Source organism: Acinonyx jubatus, chromosome E3 (genome assembly GCF_027475565.1).
Source record: "Acinonyx jubatus isolate Ajub_Pintada_27869175 chromosome E3, VMU_Ajub_asm_v1.0, whole genome shotgun sequence".
Lineage (NCBI taxonomy): Eukaryota > Metazoa > Chordata > Mammalia > Carnivora > Felidae > Acinonyx > Acinonyx jubatus.
This window is the reverse complement of record NC_069398.1, coordinates 28,064,502-28,082,298: the sequence shown is the minus strand read 5'-3', so window position 1 is coordinate 28,082,298 and position 17,797 is coordinate 28,064,502. Positions and strand designations below refer to the sequence as shown.

The 17,797-nt window shown below is 61.3% G+C and overlaps 1 protein-coding gene across 3 annotated transcripts; it reads right to left on the bottom strand.

Annotated features, from left to right (window-relative positions):
- Positions 1 to 272: 272 nt before the first annotated feature.
- On the bottom strand, positions 273 to 17,017 carry MYL10 (myosin light chain 10). Of its 3 annotated transcripts, XM_027042024.2 has the most exons (10): positions 15,479 to 16,609; positions 14,806 to 14,919; positions 13,834 to 14,033; positions 10,090 to 10,178; positions 7,663 to 7,755; positions 7,145 to 7,220; positions 6,196 to 6,300; positions 3,017 to 3,095; positions 820 to 868; positions 273 to 521 (listed from the first exon to the last, which is right to left on the bottom strand). In XM_027042024.2, the coding sequence occupies exons 4-10, from the start codon at positions 10,090 to 10,092 to the stop codon at positions 423 to 425; spliced, it is 504 nt and encodes a 167-aa protein (XP_026897825.1). In that variant the 5' UTR covers positions 10,093 to 10,178; positions 13,834 to 14,033; positions 14,806 to 14,919; positions 15,479 to 16,609; the 3' UTR covers positions 273 to 422. The 3 variants fall into 3 exon arrangements, with proteins under 3 accessions (XP_026897825.1, XP_026897826.1, XP_053069360.1); XM_027042025.2 differs by lacking the exon at positions 7,663 to 7,755 and having other exon boundaries at positions 10,090 to 14,033; positions 15,479 to 17,017; XM_053213385.1 differs by lacking the exons at positions 273 to 521; positions 820 to 868; positions 3,017 to 3,095; ... (1 more) ...; positions 7,145 to 7,220; positions 7,663 to 7,755 and having other exon boundaries at positions 10,095 to 14,033; positions 15,479 to 17,017.
- Between the last annotated feature and the right edge of the window lie 780 nt (positions 17,018 to 17,797).

The following is a 17,797-nucleotide window of genomic DNA, read 5'->3' as shown; positions in this document are numbered from 1 at the left end:
TGGCTCAGGGACAGGGCTTGCTCCTCTGCTGTGTCCCCCGGACTGGCACGGGGTCTGGCCCGCCCTAGGTGCCCAACCAAAGCTCCATAAATGAAGGCAATGTCCTGTGGCCCAGCTGGGGACCGTTAAAACTGTCAATTAGCTCTAAACACCAGCTCATCAGGAACATTTGAGCAAAGCTGGGGAAGTAAAAATTTTGGAAAAACCAACAACGCAGGAATGTTTCGCTTTCTCCCCCACCGGGGCATTAATCACAAAAACTCAGGTCTTGCTTGCACGATTTATTCTTGCTTTGCCCCCAGCCCACGGGGCGAGGGGAGCCTTTTCTTTACACACATTGGCTGCGGGGCCTCCCCAGTGGCCACCCCCGAAACACCGCAGGTGTTTGCCGCCTCCGAAGGTGGGGGGGGGCCCTTGGACCCCTAGTCCTTCTCTTCGCCGTGGGTGATGATGTAGCACAGGCTCCTGTAGTCCAGGTTGCCACACACGTCTGGAGGGAAAGCCGCGAACATCTGCTTGACCTGGGGGAGGAGCAGGGAGTCGGCCCGGATGACGGTCGGGAGCAGGGGGGTCACCCGAGGCCGTGGGGCACAACATCGCTCCCCTCTCTGCGGTTGGAGGCAGGGATGGAGGGCCCAGAGGCCGGGGTCCCACGGCCGCCCCCACCCATCCTTGTTCTCATCCAAGGGGGTCATCACCTCAGCATCTGAGGAAGAGCGATCTCCAGAGGAGGGGCTGCTGAGATGGGCCCGGGGCCGGCCCGCACCTTCCAGAAAGATCAGCAGCCCCGGGGCGGAGCCCTGAAAAGCCCGCACTTACCTCCTCCTCACTGAACCGGTCCGCCTGGGTCATGAGTTTCTCTTTGATGCTGCTCAAAGAAGAGGAAGGGCCACGTTCAGGGGAAGGGCCACCCTGGGCGTGCACGCGCAGATTCCGGGGGTCATGAGGGCAGGCAGGCTGTGGGGAGGAGCCCTGCCCCAGGAGGACACCAACCAGATGTCTGTGTTGCCTGGGGTGGACCCCTCGCCTCTCGGCCTCAGTTTCCTCCTTTGTAACACACACTCTCCTCCACACATCAGGCGGGGACCAAAAGAAGTGAACTTGGGGCTCTGACATGACCTTAGGGCCCACTCTGATGTCCCATCATGCAGCAATAATCAACCTCCAGGTCACGGAGGGGAGCCCCTCTTTCTTGGTTCTAGATGGACCACTATTCCAGCTGGTGCCTCTGGCTGACGTCTACACCGGGCTTTCGAGAGTACAAGCTGTTCGCGCTCAGCCAGGGGTCGGGCTGAGCCCATGTCCTGCCCGGGTCTCATTTGCTCCTCCTGGCCCTGGAAGTGAGTGCCAGCGGTCCCCCATCACCAAGGGAAACTGAGGTTCAGGAAGGGTAAGGATTTGTGGTGGCGGGTTGGGCCCGTGTCCCTGGGTGGTCCTGGGGAGCAGCTGTCCGCGGGGCCCAGAGGAGCAGCAGGAGATGGGGCAGGACAGGAGTAGATGGGCCCTCAGGGGACACGGCGGGCGGGGGAGGGACCCCAGGCCCGAGCGCCAAGCGTCCCGTGGCGCCAGCATGGCAAGCCCGCTAAAGGCCGACGCACATTTTCCATTATTTACGTTACTGTGGGACAGTCACAGTTTCCAGCTCTCCGAGCTGGGGACTGTTCACAGACTCCGTCGCTGGCAGAGCCTCTGCTGTGGCCTGCCTGGCAGGCAGCCACATCCTCCGGGTCTGATACCCCAGGGGGTGGGGCCTTCGGTTCCCAAACTGGGTCCCTAAGGTGTTCCTGGCCCTGCACTGGTGGATCCCGACCACCGCGGGGGTCGCCCTCAGTGCCTCCCGGGGTCCCCCAAGATGGGTGTGGGAACTGTGGACCCCTGGAGGAGGGGTGAAGGAGAGGGTCCCAGCCTGCAGGAACCCCGGACGTCCCCTTGTCTACCCCTGGCGAGCATGTGACTCACAACTTTGGGGGCTGGGGGTCGGTGAGAAGGTGTGAGAGTAGACAGACCCTCCCTGTTTCACCACTGCCCAGCCCCCCACCCCCACCCCTGTTGTGTGATGATTCTAGCAGGCAGCAAATCTAGCCTCAAAGTCAAGGCCTCAAGCATCACAGTAATCCGCCAGAAAGCCCGTGCCTGGGGAAGAAACTTGCCTGTGTCCGGGTTACCCACAGGCCCGGAGAGACCTTGGAGGCTCTGAAGGGACCGCCCAGGGACAGTTCCGTGTCCTAATCCCTGGGCAGGCCGCCCTTGCCCCCAGCCCTTAGCTCTCTGCTCAGTGCTCTTGCTGGGCTGAGGATAGCAGGCGTCTGAGCCCCCACCTCTACAATGCCAGCCCAGTGGCCCGCCAGACAGCTGCCCTCAGCCACTCACGCTGCGCGTCCCCAGCTGAGCTGGTCCCTTCCCTCCCGTGTCCCCTCCCCCATACCTCTCCCCAGAACCCTGGATCCTATTGGCACTGGCCTCCGGTGTTTCAACGACCCATCGGCTCCCCTCTGTCCCCACCCTCGCGATGACCGTAACCCCGTCCTTCCTCCACCAGGCTGGGGGTCATCTCGCCCCATCTAACTCCACCTCAGGCTCTCCCATGCCCCCAACGTGGACCCGGAGTCCAGCCACCCCCTGGCCAAACTCGCAATGCCAAGCCCTGGCCTTTCACCGCCGTGTTCCTGCATCTAGAATGTTCCCTTCCCCAGCCTAGGCAACCCGTAGTCGCCCTTCAAGGCCCCCCTCTACTGCCACTCCCTGTCTCCACTGGGAAACCCACCCCTGGTGACTCCGTACTCCCTGTACAGTTCCACACAGAAGTGGGGACAGTGAGGCCCAGAGAGGGGAAGGGGCACATCGAGTGACGGCTCAGCTGGGCAGGGCGGCGCCCTCCTGGCTCCCGGTCGCACGGTGCCTGAGCATCGGGTCGGGAGGACACTGAGCTGCCATCCAGCCTGACTTCACTCCAGCTCACTTATCACCTGAGCCTCTGGGGAGAGAAAACCCAGAACGGAGGACAGAGGGGACTTACAAATCAGCCTTGACGAAACCTTTCCCTTCGGTGTCAAACACCTTGAAGGCGTGGAGAATGGTCTCCTCTGGGTCCGTACCTGGAAGCAGGACACACAGGCAGGGAGAGAGCTAGGGTGACGAGGCCAGGCCAGGCCAGGGCTGGGCAGGGGCTGGGGGTGGAGGGGCTTCCTCCCCTCCAGAGCGGGGGCCAGACCCAGTGGAAGCAAGAGAAGGGAGACTCCTGAGAAGCAAGGAGTGGGAGCAACAGGAAGGGCTGTGAGCGGCCTGCCCCGCGGTGCGTGGACACCCCAACTGAGCACTTGGTTCATGCCTCCCCCTCCTGACGACTGGCCTGATTTTGGAGACGGAGGAACTGAAGCTCAGAGGTCGTGATTAGTGAGGTGGGGGCGGGGCACAGCCAGAGCAGTCCCCGCTTGACCACCCCCGCAGCGCGGGTTTGGCATCAGAAGTGTGTCGACTACCACAACAGGGTCGAACGCCCAGCCCCCGGTTGTGCAGATGGGGAAACTGAGGCCCAGAGAGACTCAGGGTCTCGCCCAAGGCCTCATGGCTTCTGGATGACAGCAGGTGACCTGGTGACCCTTGCCTGAGCGCCTTGCCCTCTGCCACACTGCCACCCTGCTCACCGCAGCCCAGGGACATCCTCTTCTTTCTTCGAGGCCCAGCTCTATCACCAGTGAAATGGAGGCAAGGACGGTGGTTGCTGCCCACCTCCCGGGATCAGTTGACAGAGACGGGTCGTCAACGGTAAAGATCTTGTCAAACACGGATTGATCACGGTCACAGACACCTCTGAGTGCTCCGTGCCTGCCATTTTATCTCATGGAACCCCCAGGACACCCCGTGGGGTAGGTATTGATGTCCTCAGTTTGTCAAAGAGGAAACCGAGGCAGAGGGGGGCTCTGCGCTTGCCTGAGGCCCCCGCTAATGAGGGGAGGGAGGGTTAGAAGGCAGGTCTTTGGACTCCAGAGCCCTCGCTTGTTGTGCTGCTCTGGGCTCCTGCCCGGCGGACTGGAGCCTTACTAGGACAGGAGTCTTGCTGTCCGTGTCATTCGGTGCCTCTGAGGCTGGCCGAGCGACCGAGTGCTGGCCTGGGGGCTCATGGAGGGCGCGGCAGTGGGCTTCCTCTGGGGAGGGCAGCGGGGAGCCCATGTGGCCAGCCCAGGGGCTCAGCCCAAGGTCCAGCTGGGGCACAGCCCCAGGCCCTCACAGCCTGGCCGCGAAAGCAGAGAAGGGGTGCCCGAGGGATTATGGGGAGGGGGGCTGGTGGGAGCTCTCGGCCTCCCAGGGTTTTTGAAGAGCCCCGGCAGTAGGGGCAGGTGTCTCCGGCCCACTTTCCTGAGGACCTGCTACCTGGGGCTCAGGCCCAGTGGCCGGACAGTGACCACAGCCCGATCCTCCCGTCCCTCCTCCCAGAGAGGCTCTCTGCCCTGCGGACTGTGAACCTCACCAGATGGGGTGCAGTGGCTGTTGGGACCAAGTGTCCGCGCCCCAATTAGAGGATGAGGCGGTGCCTGTCCTAGCCCCCGGCTCCTGTCCCCACCACTGGCCAAGCGTGCAGGCTCAGCCAAGTTCACATGACAGGCTCAGATGGAACCCCTGTCCTGCCACGCCCGCAAAAAATGAGAAAAAGCTGCAGTCTCTTGGCCCTGCCTGGCCCTGGATCATAACTGTTAGCTCAGCCGTGCACGACATGAACTTCAGGCCTCCCTGCAGAATCACTGGCCGGGGTCACGCGTGTCTTTCCCAAGAGTGGACCCTGGGCCCAGCCCCTGGGGCCCAGTTCCAGCAATAACCCCTAACGGCTTCCCGTCCTGGAGGAGGGCCAGGCCCAGGCTCCATGTCTGGCCCTCGGTCTCCTCGTCGCCACCCGTGGGAGGGTGGGGCTGTTAGGTCACAGGTCAATTGTTGGCCTTCTAGCTCCAGGATCAGGCAGGACAGTGAGGACAGCATGTGTAGAGGTTATTGTACCTTCTGGGAGGACACAGCCCATGAAGGTATTATGATTTCCTGCCAGACGCAATCTGTGATGCTGTTGGGGGTCCACCCCTGCAGTGGGGTTGATGGTGGCCCCCAGAACATACGCCCATGTCCTTGTCTCCGGAACCTGGAAATATCACCTTACTTGGAAAAAGGGCCTTTGCAGATGTAAGGAAATGTTGAGATGGGAAATCACCCTGGGCTAATCACCCTGGGCTGGTGGGCCCTAAATCCAGTGACAAGTGTCCTGCTGAGCTCAAGGCAGGGGGAGACGGACAGACAGAAGAGGAAGGAGCAGTGTGGCCACAGAGGCAGGATCTCCCCTAGAGCCTCTTGCCAGATGTCGGGCTTCCAGACTCCACAACTGAGTGAACACTTTACTGCTTTTGCGAGCCACCAGGTTGTGGTTATTAACTAGAGTGGCCTCAGGAAACGAACACAACCCCATTTTACAGACAAAAAAACCGAGGTACAAAGCAGACGAGACTTGCCCGGGGTCATCCTGGGGGTCAGTGAGAGGGCATCAGGCAGCCTGAGGGGGGTGGGGAGTGACAAGGCTCACCTCCCAGAGCAGCCACAGCCCAGACTGGCCATTCCTTCTGACCCTAGAATCTTCCAGCCCAGGAAGACGTTACTGAGGGGTGGAAGGTAGCTCGCCGCGGCCCGGAGAGAAAGGGACAGAGTTGCCCTGACCCCAGGGTGTGGTGGTAAGAGCTGGGAGCCGTGGTTAGGTTCTCTCCCCTGCCACTTTGATGCTGGGACACCTGGGGCAGGGGTGGTGACACCCCTCAGCCCCTTGATCCTTTCCCTGCAAGCTGTGTGAGTGACCTGTCCAGCCCCGGGGTCAGCCACAGGAACTTCCAAAACCCCCTCCGGTGCCCCTGCTCCCATCGGCAGTGGGTAATGAGGCAGAGCAGGTAAGACGAGCGAGCCTGGGGGGTAGGGAAGCGGGGCTGGGGCCCGTCCTGATGGTGGGCGGAGGGTTTTCTCACAAAACTGTCCCGTTGGCGCCCCCCACCCCCAGCCCTGCAGGCGGGTGTTATTACAGTTACCGCTACTCTGTGGTGTAGAGGCCCCTGGGGTGGGGTGTGTGCACCCAGGGGGCTGGCATCTGGGGGCTACACCTCGCTCCCAGCTGTCCGCACACAGGACCAGGCGGCCCAGCCGCTCCCCGGGGCCACCCAGGGCCTCACTCACCCTTCAGCTTCTCCCCGAACATGGTCAGGAAGACGGTGAAGTTGATGGGCCCAGGGGCCTCCTTCACCATGGCCTCCAGCTCCTCGTTCTTCACGTTGATGCGGCCTGGAGGAGGGGAGGAGTGGGGACACCCAGGAGCATAATGAGGGACAGAGGGGCCCCTGCCTGCAGACAGTTCCAGGAGAGCAGAGCTCAGGACCAGGGAGCGTCCTACAGGGTCTCCCAGCTCAGCTGTCCTCAGGCCCTGCCTACCTGACCGGGGACCTCAGGAAGGGCGACACATTCAGCCACAGTCAGCGCTCCCAGCCTCCCCCACTCCCGCCACCACCTCAGCCTCCTTAGAAAGGAGAACCAGTTGGCGATTATCCCCATTTTGCAGATGAAGGAACTGAGGCCCAAAGAAGGTGGAGCCCAGGTGCATAGGGGCCGGAAGACCTGGGCCTCGGGGCTCATGGGCCCCCGGATGAGGTCAACTGGAGGTGGGGGACTCGGGTTCCCCATGGTTCCAGCAGACAGTCACATCTCCAGGAGCTCCAAGTTCAGTTCAGACAGGACTTGGTTATGCCCTCTCCCCCCGGCCTGACCCCCACCCCATTCATGCCTGAAGGCCTCTCCCTGGGCCCTTAGAGGTGAAAAACCCTCCCCTGGTAACCAAAGCCGGGCAGCCTTGAGTCCTGCGGACGTGTCCAGCCTCTTGCCCCAGCATCCCCCACTGCTCTCTTGACCCCTGACCCCACCCGGGCCTTCCAGGCCAGGCCTTTGCAAGGGCCATTCCCGCACCTGAAGGAGCACCCCCCCCCCACCTGCCAACCTTCCAGGCACTGGCTGCCCCTCCCCTGCCCCCCGACGGCACCCAAGCCCCTGTTGTCCCCAGCTGCCCGCTCCTCCCAGAAGGGCTGGGCTCGGTTCCGCCCCAAGCCCGGAGCCTCCACAGCTGCTGGTCACGCACCCAAGGCAGCAAAGGTGTCTCTCAGGTCCTCCTTGTCGATGAAGCCATCCCGGTTCTGGTCCATGATGGTGAAGGCCTGGTGAGACGTGGGTACTGAACGGCCAGCGACCCACCCACCTGAGCCCGGGCTCCACAGACCCCTCCGGCCGGCTGCTGTCCCAGCTCAGATGGCACCAGCCAGAGAGTGTCAGCTAACCCACTCTGCTCCCGCTGCGTGCCGGGCGCCATGCCCGTCCCTCCCCCTCATGCTCACAGCAACCCCATTTTACAGAGAGGGAAACTGAGGCTCAGAGAGCAGAAGGACTCTCCCAAGGTCACACAGCAAGCAAAGGAGGGGCGGGGGCTGCCCAAGGAAGACAAGTCACACCTCTAGACAGGGAGGGGCACCGGGGTGCCCCCTGAGAAGGGTGACATCATCACCCTCAGGGACTGAGGGCGACCCAGGCCTCGCCGGCCCCATGGGTGCTTTCCGTGCGTTGCATTAACCCTCCCGGTGGCCCCAGAGGGCACTGACCAACCTCTTTAAACTCCTGGATCTGGGACTGATCAAACATGGAGAAGACATTGGAGCTGGCTCCGCCCTCCGCTCTCTTGCGGGCCCTTCTTGGTGCCTGTGAGATGCCAGCGGGGGGCATTGCAGAAACCCTTCCTCTGGAGGTCAGCCAAGCACCCGGCCCGCCCTTTCGTCCCACCTCCCAGAGTGTCACAGTCCCAAACGACACGGCCACCCCCAGCTGCGGGGTGTAGCAGACAGACAGGGCTCCTGAGGAAGCCTTGTGGATCCGCTGAGGCCAGAGGCCTGGGGGCCCCCTCCCCACCCCACGGGCCAGTCAGTGGCTTCCTGAGCTGGCGGGGGAGACCCAGGCAGGACAGCAGAGAGGACTCCGTCCGGCCACGGCTCCCTGTGTCCATCCCATCTGCGGGCTCCCCTGCGCCCACCCAGGGCCCGGCTCAGAGTGCGGATCCGTCGGGAAACGGCTGCCCAGAGCTCAGGGCCCATCTCCGCAGCAGGTAGCGCAGGAGGCCACCCACGTGGAGGGTCTCCGGCCAGCCTTCCTGCCTCTACTTGCTTCTTTCAGGATATCAGGGGCCTGAGAGCCCACTGCTACGCATTCCCTGAAAGCTTTGGGTCCCCAAGATTCCCCCAGGGGGCCTTTCCCTCAGCAGCCATCACCAGGGCTCAGGCTTGGCTGGCGGTGCAAGCAAGGACAGCCCGGGAGGGGGAAGGCGGGGTCCCCACCACAGACAGCGGCTTCCCGCCCCCAGCCCCCCACTCCCAGCCCCCGCCTCCATCTCAGCGGGCACCGCCCTCTGTGCCAAGCCCCCTGCCTACCCCACCCCAGAGCGTGGGCTCCCCCTGCACCCCAGCCCCTGTGTGGTCTCCCCTCCCCGAGCTCACTCCTTCCCCCCACCCCCACCCCGCCCCCACCCCCACTCCCCCTCCGGCTCCCAGGCTGACTTATAATTAGCTTTTACTGGGTGCTTTGTCTCCACTAATCCTTTGAAAGGGGGCTGGCAGGGTAGCCAGGACGTTATGATGCTGTAAAACCTCTGTAATATTTATAAATCCCTTCAGACATCATAAAGAAAGGAACCTCCCTGAGGAGCTCATCTCACATAATTACATATACATTTCCCTCTGATTAATAAAAAACAATCACTTCCGTCTGTGGGATATTCTGCCCTTTCTCTTCTCAGACCTGCCCTCGACCTTGGCTTCCCCCATCCCTGCCTCAGCCAGTCTTTCATGTCCCTCTTGTGGAACGTCGCCCCACTGTGTGCCGGGCCCTCTTCCAGAACCCCCAAGAGGAGACGGGACCCTGAGCCCCAGAGCCCTGACGTGCCTTCTGCTCTCCCAGCTGGGACCCCGGCCAGCCCAGCTGTCTTGGAAATTGCCTTTTGCACTGTACCCCTAGAAAATAAAAAATCTTCTGAACGGAACACCTCGGGGCAGGAGGGGGTCACCGGACCTGAGTTCTAATCCTGCTGCTCACAGCCCCGTGATATTGAGAAAATCAGTGGCCTTCTCTGAGTCTCAGTGTCCCCATTTATGAAACCAAGGTAATGCCTCCTTCCGAGCATCAGGACATTTATTAGGCACCTGCTGACCTCCAGCCAGGCCTTGTGCCCAGTCCCAGGAACCCAGAGCTGAATCAGGCCCTGTCTTGTCCCCAAGGAGCCCCCAGTCCAGCCGGGAGACAGGTGATCAGTGGAGAGCGATAGAGGGAGAGGCAGACACTGAGGACACAGAGAAGCCTCTGGGCCACTGGGCCACTCAGGGCAGACCTCCCGGAGGGGGTGGCTTCTGAGCTGAGGCTTGACAGCTGGGTCCGAGTTCTCAGGCCAAGAGGAAGATCAAAGGTGTGAGACACAGAGACGTGAAAGAGCGGTGCTGTTGAGACCCTGTAGGGACACCCAAGGGGCTGGAGACAGGGACAGGGGGAGGGCAGCAGGACAGGCCCCATGCCAGTGTGCATGGGACCCAGGCTATCCTGGAATATCAACCCCGACCCCCCAGGAACCATGTCCTCTGTCAATGGGAGCAGAGCCCTGCTTCTGCCATGAAACCTCTAAGCCTAGCCCCCTCCTTCCTCTGCCCTCCTCTTCCTCGTTCCTATCCCCCACCCCCGGCAGCTTCAACTCAGCAGCCCCCACCAAATCCAGGAAGCAGAGACCCAGATCAGGACCTACGTGGATAGACTGGCCACCCATTAAGGACCGTCCCGGGTGGGCCAGGTGCAGGGACAACATCAAGGGTGAAGAAAAGGTCAGGACTAGGGACATGAGGTCAAGGTCAGGGATGTCAGTGAGAGAAGCAAGGTCAAGGTCAGGGTGAGTTCAGGCATGAGGTGAAGGTCAGAGTCACAAGTGAAATCAAGGTCACAGGATGAGGTCAGAGTTGAGGAATGAGGTCAGGGTCAGGAGGCAGGGCAGCCCCAGCCTACCATGGTCTGGAGTGCTCTCTCTCGACGCAGCAGCACTGGGGGTTCTCAGGGAAGGCTCTTTAAATAGTGCTCCAGATCCGGACAACAGTCTGGAAGGTGACAAAGGACAGGATGAAGGCCTCCCTGCCAGGCACCTGTCTGGGGCCACTCGGAGTGGGTGGGCCAAACCACAGGATCTCCGCCTATACTGGGCCAACCGGATCTCTGCACCCGAGGGACAAAGGCCCAGGAAGGGGCACTCGGCCGAGGACACACAGCATGTTGAGGCCTGGAACTAGCTGGGAGGACTTGGCCTCGGGCCATTTGAGGTCAGGAGAACTTCCAAGGCAGGGCCACCCCGCACCAGCTGGGGAAACTCAGGGCTGCAACATGGCCCAGCCCCTTGAGCTCTGTGCCTCTCAGTGGGTCACCAACCCCCGGCGAAAAGTGGCAGGCAAGCACGTGTCACCCCCGTCAGCCTGGGGAGAGGGTTTCTGCCTCAGCCTGACCCACAAGGCCCCTCCACCAAGACGACTACTGCCTCGTGGTCATCAGTGCTACCATTACCCGCTCCAGCCCTCCGTCTGTCGACAATGTCCAGGGAGCTGAAAACGCAAAGAGACGGACAAAAGAAAAGTGGAGGTGACCCCGATGGGGGGAGAACTGGAAAATCAGATCTCCATTCCTGTCTGGCCAGACATACCCCCGGATGTGGCCCATCTCCACCAGGCCCGACCCCGCCCAAGGATTCTCCAGGAGATGGGCCAAGCCGAGTCCGCACCTGCCCCTGGCAGGCCCCCATGTGTCCAGGGCAGCCCGGCAGCCCCCGTCTGCCCGGCCAAGTTGGCTCCCATGTGGGACCCACCACGTCTGATCGGCTGCCAGGGCCGGCATTGCTGGGCTCAGGCAGTGAGCCCACCCGTCTCCAGGCACTGCACAGCTTAACTGTCCCCGGAGCTGGTCTCCAGGCCTCCGGGCCCCAGTACGGCTGATCCCTGCCTTGGGGGAGGGGATGTGATGAGTAGCTAACATTTATAAAACACAGAAGGGCAGGCCATGTTCTAAAACGTGTCCTCCCAGTGAATCCTTGCCCCACTTTCCAGGTGAGGAAACTGAGGCTCACACGGGGTAAAGTCACTCATCCAAGGCCGATAAGTGGTGGTGCCAGGATGAGTCTCTCTAGTCGTTCCAGAAGGGTGCTTCTGGAAGGTTCTGCCCATCCCAGTGCTCACCTCCCTGACCTCCCTGAGACCTCTGACGAAATCCTCCACCCTGATCTGGGGCCAGGACTGCCATGCTGTCCCCTGGCAGGGACCAACCACACGCCCCGCAGGTGTTCAGCAGGCTGGGGTGAAGAACCCTGGGGTTCAGGTCCCCGTCCTGCCGAGACTGCTGCGGGAGATGGGCTGGGTAAGTGTGGCGAGGGGCCTGCCCCTTTCTGGGTCCACGTGGAGGGGCTGGTGGCCACCGTCTGCACCTACTACAAGGGAGCCCCCTTTCCTTGCCGGGTCCACGAGCCTGGCCCTGGGGCTTCCTGGCCCTGGGCTTGCTGAGCAGGAAGATACTTGCCATGTGGGGCTTTTTACCACCTGCTTCCTGCTGGCTGGAGGCCTCCTCATGCAAGGGCTCGACGCCCCTAAGCTCCTGCCTCTGGGGATCACCACCCAGGACCGCAGAGGGGTTCCGGAGGGCTCAGGACGGTCCTGAGTGAGCGGAGAGCCACCCACCCAGCCTGCCGGGAGGAAGGCAGTGCGAGACGGAATCGCAGTGAGATGTGGATAAGCCACAACAGAGGCTACAAGTGCTTAGCAAACTAGTTCTGATGTTTTCCTTCCCTGGCCTCCTTCTCCATGTTACGAAAGCAGGGAGAGCTGATCAGAAATCCGGTGGAGACTGAAAACTCGCGGGAGAGGTGGTTGGGGAGGGTTTGTCCCTGGGGCGAGCAGGGGAGTGGTGAGGGGGCGGGCACGCAGTGTGCCCTGAGCAGGGGGTGCTGTGAGCTCCACCCTGTCTTTGGGCGATCCCCTCAGCAACACCTAGACTCTCAGTTTCCCCTGGGGAGAGGTGGTGCCAGCGGTCTGGCCCCCTAGAAGCTGCCACTGGGCCGCCGGGTGCCATGAAAAGGAGGTGGCCTCTGGAATCAAGGGCGGGGTTTGGAAGGCAGATCCCCCGCGCTGACAAAACTCACGGCCTCGTCAGCCAGGTGAGGCTGGGGCGCGTCTGTTGTCGTTGCTGGGTCACACTGTTTGGCCCAGCTGACCCTGGGATGATGGCCAGTTCTGGGGGGGTCGGAGAGACCGCTGAGGGGTCTGTGCTGCCAGCCAGGGGCCTCCTGGGAGTGAGCAGCCACAGAACTGGAATCCCGGGTCGGCCCGGGGAAGTCAGAGGAGTACTTAGCCCCCTGCGAAGAGCACCCCGCTTTCCAGAGCGCAACTCACGGTCCCGGGAGCCACCAAACCTGAAAGGGAGCTTGAAAGGCACCAGCCGCCTTTGGACTTGGCCTTCCCCCTGCAGGGTGACAGCTGTCACTCATGCCGCAAAGTGGGCCAGGTGACCTCGCCTTGTCACTTCTCACCCCTAACTCTGCCCTCTAACATTTCATGGCTAGCCGGCTGTCCTCGGCCTCCCAGGCCCCCATCCCTGCCCGCCGCCACCTGGCCTTCACCACTTTGCAAAGTCTCCTTCCTCCCTGCCTTTGACCGTGGAACATGTTCCCTCCCCAGCCGCACCTCCATCCCCCCACTTTCCATCACCTCTCACCTCCTCCCAGAAGACTTCCCGGGTTTCCCTCCCTCTCCCACTAGAATCACTGCTTCTCTCTGCCCTCCACTCTTCAGATCAGCGACTACCCACCTTTCCCTTGACGTTGGGGCCTTGCCATCATTGCTCCTTGGCCTCCGGCCACCTGGCCCCTAAGAGCACAGTGGGGGCTCAGAAACACGCTCCCAGGGGTTGTTCATGCATAATCTTCCATGTGGGGCGTCACTGGCCCTCTCAGTCGAGCCCATCGAGCCCTGCTCGATGCCGAGTGTCCCTTACAGACTCAAGTGGCCCTTGCTTGCACACCATCTGTCATGGGGAACTCACCGCTTCCCCAAGCAAAGGCAACTCAAATTGGCAAACACTCACTGACGAGCGACCGTGGCCCTACACTGGTGTTCTGCGGGGGCTAAAAACGCATCCTTTGCAATCCCTGGGTCTGAATTATTTTAGCAAGTGTCAGACGATGTGTGCCAAGTGTATTCATTCACTCATCAAATATTTATGGAGTACTTATTGAATGCTGAGCATGGCAGACACGGAGGTGAAAAAATAAAATAAAATAAAATAAAACAAAACTAGTGTGGCTCCAGGAGTGAAGGGGCCCAGACAGAGTGCCTTTCCCCATTCAGAGGAGGCACCGTGGGCTGGGGTCCATCAACACTGGGCCTTGAAGGATGAGGACACAATGGGCGTTCTCATCGCTCTGCGAGAAGAGCAGGTGGATGTGTAGAACATTCCAGGGCACCCACAGGGGTGGCCAGATATGAAGGCGTATAATGTGAGGGGCCAGGGTCAGGCAGGGGAGGGGAGCAGAGGGGGGCCAGGGCTGCTCAGAGGTGGTGGCCGAACCGTCCAGAGGTGACCCAAACGGGACCGGGCAGAGAGTTCCCAGACCTGGCTTGGAGGCTCCCTCTTCTGGTTTAGGGTGACTCCTGGCCTGCTGGGCAGAGAATCCCGCCCCGTTCTCCCCTCTTCGCCCATCAAACCCGCAGCTATTTTTACAGCAGGATGCCGTAGCCACAGGCCCCTTGAACAGGATGCATCGTTCGTGCTTCTGCAGAGTGAGTGCGTCTGCCGGCTGTTCCACCACAGCTATAAAACAGGCAGGAGGCATTCCGGGAGACATTCTTCTTAGCTTTAAAGGTTTCCTTGTCTTCTCTAAGTGGCTCCAAATTAGAGGAAGGCTCCAGACAGGGGCGGGCCTGGGGTGGAGGGGACACCGGGGCGTTTGGGAAAAGACAGACCTCCCCCTAATTGTCTTCAAAATCTCGGTCGTCCCATCTGGTAATTAGGGAGTTGACAGTGCAAAAAAGGCGATTTCCTTTGGGGTAAGAGGGAGAAAACAGCTCGTCGGCTCTAAGTCCGGGTCCTGCCCGAAATATTAACTCCAGGGGGTTGGGCTGCCCTGGCCTGACCCACGCGCTGGCCCTGGTCCCTCGGGAGGAGGGATGGGGGAGCCCGGAGAGCCATGCTGCCTTGGACGGGCCAGAAAAGGCACGCGGTGGGGCCCCCGGAAGTGAGTCCGGGCGCACTTTGAGGTCCAGGCTACCGTGCCAGCAGCACGTGGTGGAGGCCCCTGGCTCAATGCCAGCTTTATTCTGGATTCCGAGTGGGGAGGATCGTCCTCAAGGAGCGCGGACTTCCCCGGTATCGGGGCCCCGCCTCCTAGAGCTAAATGTGGAGAGTCTCAGAGGTGCGGGGGTGGGGGGTGGCGGGGAACTGCCCCTCTGCGCCATCTCTGATTTCATTACTGAGGAGGTGATAAGGAGGTGGGGGATGGCGAGAAGCGAGGAGCGGAATCCAGGCCCCCTGACCTACGGACCGCGTGCGGGAGACCCTTCCCTCATGCTCACATCTCCTTTCTCAGACCCAGGTGGCTTCAGATGTGGACGGGGCTGGCCTGGGGACCAGGCCACAGCCGAGACAATTCAGGGGTCCAGCAGCGGAAGCACGGGGCTCTCAGTGCAGCCTTACCTGCCCAGAGAACGATGGCGATGCATCTCCCCAGCCACGGTAGCCGCAAGGCGGGTTGGACCGAGCACCAGCTTGTGCTGAGTTGTTGCGGGGACTCGACAGCACAGCAGCAACCTAGAGATTGTTGCTCACAGTCAGCTCAACTCAGACATGTTGTTATAAAAGTGAAAATACCCTTGGTCTGCATTAGTAGAGGTCTACGTCCTCAAGCCAGGGAGGTGACGGTGCTACCTTCCACTGACTAACACAGACAACAGAAGACTTATGCTCGGTCCTAGTACTGTGCTTTAGGGAGGGTGGTTTTTGGAGGATAGCAGCATGTATCACATGAATTGTGGCTGAGGGGCTAGGGGCTCCCAGCTGGAGAGAAGCGGCTTTAGTGGGGAGCATCAGTGTGGCAGCTTTGTTAGTTTACCAGCCGGGCCGAGGCCCGTACGCTCACCCAGCCTGGCACCAGCACTCAGCTCTAACGGCCATCGTCTCCCTACCTCCTGGTGTTTGCAGTCAGGCTCACCCCCTTCTCCAAGCTTGGCCCCTTGGGAAGAACGTTCCCTCTGTTACCCCATTTAAATCCCATTATTTGGGTCATTAGCTCTTGCTGTCTGAAGAATCGCCCCCAATTACAGTGGCGTGAGCTCAGAAACGCAGGAAAGGCCCAGTGAGGATAGCTCACCTCTGTCCCATGGCACCTGGGACCTCAGCTGGCAAGACTCCGAGGCTGCGAGTGGCTGGACAGCTAGTGCTGGAATCATCCAAGGCTGGACCACTCGCGTGTCTGGTGTCGGGGCTGAGAAGACCCAAAGTCATGGCCGTCCGACTTCTACGGGGTGGCCAGGACGCCACACAGACGCCCCAGCAATTAAGGTGGAAGCCTGTCGCTTCTTGAGGTCTACGCTCAGAAGTCAGATAGTGACACTTCTATCCGACTCCCTCGGTCAAAGCAGTCACCAACGCCTGCCCGGCACGGTAAGGAGAGACGGTACGGACCTGCGTCTTGACGGGATGAGCCAAAGACTTGGCAGGCACGTTTTACACCTGCCCGTCCCACCCAGCCTGGGCTCAGGGGAGCTCAGGAAGTGGCCTGAGGTCACAGACCTGGTAGGTAGGGGAGCCGGAATTCAGATCCAGCCCGGAGGGGCTCCGTCCCACAGAAAGTACGGGAGCCCAGGAAGACTGGGAAGCTCGCCCGGGGCCGTGTGGTGGGTGGTCAGCCTCTGTCCGCAGCCAGAAGGGCCGAGGTTAGAAAGGGGCCAGGGCAGGGAGGAGAGGCCCGGCCCCCCGGTTCACAAAGGGGCAGGCAGCCCTTATCCCGCCGGACGGCTCAGGAAACGGAGGCCTGGAGCAGGGAAGGGCCGGGTCAAGGTGTCTGGAAGACTTACGCCTCACCCCCCAAGGGCTACCGAGGAGCAGAACGGGGCGATGAGAACGGGCCCTCCCTTGAGACGCGGGACATCCCGGCCGCGGACGGTGGCTCGGGCGAGGGCTGGGGCTCGGGGCCCTCCCTGGGGCCCCGAGGCTGCCAGACAAGCCCAATTTGCTGTACTAATGTGTGCCTTCTGCTGCTTGAAGCTTTCTCACACCCTGTGCTGTGAGCCGGGCCAGGGGCAAGAGAGCAGGCTATAATTATGTCAAGCCACACCCTGCTACCTTGCTCAGCAATTAGCCAGGTCGCCCCGCATCCAGCAACTTCCACCCCACCCCGGGCCGGGGTGTGGCGGATCAGAAGCTGGGAGGGGGAGTGGGCCGCTTCTTAAAGCCCCCCCCCAGAGCCCCTCCCCCAGTAATGAACCTGAAAATGGGGCTGCCTTCCCCAGCTGGCCCTCCCGTGGCTCCAGCCGGACCTCAATCACGCTCTGAGGGAGATCGCCGAGCCAGGACCCCCACTCCATCCCACACGGGCCGGGACCCCCACCATGAAGGGGACAGCGGAGGGCAGAGGCCTCCCTGGAAGACAGCCCCTCCCTGGCGCCCAGGCTTATGGGCTGAGCTGTGGGGGGACTGGCAGTACAGCCACAGACTGAAATCAGATAGACCCGGGGGCAAGTCCCTCTAGGTGGTGGCATCGGCTCTCCGTGACCTCACAAGTCGCTCCGTTTCCCCAAGGTCACCCGTAACACAGAGTGAGTCTCGTTCCCTTCTGTCGCAAGGATTAAGGCATCGTGCCTGGAACGTGATCGGTGCTTGCCCACTGTGTCTGGTCATTGGCAGGGGCCCCCCCTGGACTAAGCGGGCTGTTCTGGGGGCCACTTCTGGGGGCCGCAAACCCTCCGGACCAGGCGCTCCACTGACGAGACACCGCCTCACCCCTTGATCCCTGCCATTATCATTGCTCATGGTGCCTGGGCAGGCTGGAGCCCCCCACACCAGAGGAGCCCCTGAAAGTGGGCACCCCAGGTAAATTTCCCAGAAGGACCCAAGGCCTGCCCCTACCACACCACCCCCGTGTCCCAACACTCAGCCTGGCTGGGACAAAGCCTCAGGGAACTGGGGCTGCCTGGCTCCCCTCGGTGGGGCCCCCAGTCCAGCAAGGAGCCAGGTTCTTTATGCCTTATTCTCTGCCTGTCTCTCCCCGCCACTTCCAAGGGATATGGGGAGTTCTGCTTGTGCACAGCTCTGGCTTCAGGGAGGAGTAGCAGAAGAGGAGGCCGAGGGGCTCCTCAGAACCTTGCCCCAGCCAGGCTTCGGCCCTTCGTCTCTCTCCGGTCATCGCCTGAGCCCTGGCTTCCCCTCTTGACCTCTGTCTGACTCCATGCCTCGATCTGGCTAATCCCTTTTGATCTAGAATCCCAGGTGTCCAGTGAGTCTGAATGTTGCCTCTGTTGCAGGAGACCAGGCCCCCTTGGACATGGCCCGCAGTCATTCTCATGTTTCAGTCTTTAATCCCACACCTCCAGGACCCAGTTATTGAGCCAGGACACCAGCTCCAGAGGGATGCTCACATATACTGCAACCCCCTAGAATCTAGACTACAATGGAAATGGTGGCCTCTACA

Excerpts from the sequence above, each read along its gene's own strand:
- MYL10 (XM_053213385.1), bottom strand. The coding sequence starts at position 15,612 with ATGACTTTGGGTCTTCTCAGCCCCGACACCAGACACGCGAGTGGTCCA. Across the intron at positions 14,920-15,478 it reads CCAGGTGCCATGGGACAGAG|GTTGCTGCTGTGCTGTCGAG; the intron begins GTGAGCTATCCT and ends AACAATCTCTAG. Across the intron at positions 14,034-14,805 it reads CGCCATCGTTCTCTGGGCAG|GCCCGCCCCTGTCTGGAGCC; the intron begins GTAAGGCTGCAC and ends CCTCCACCCCAG.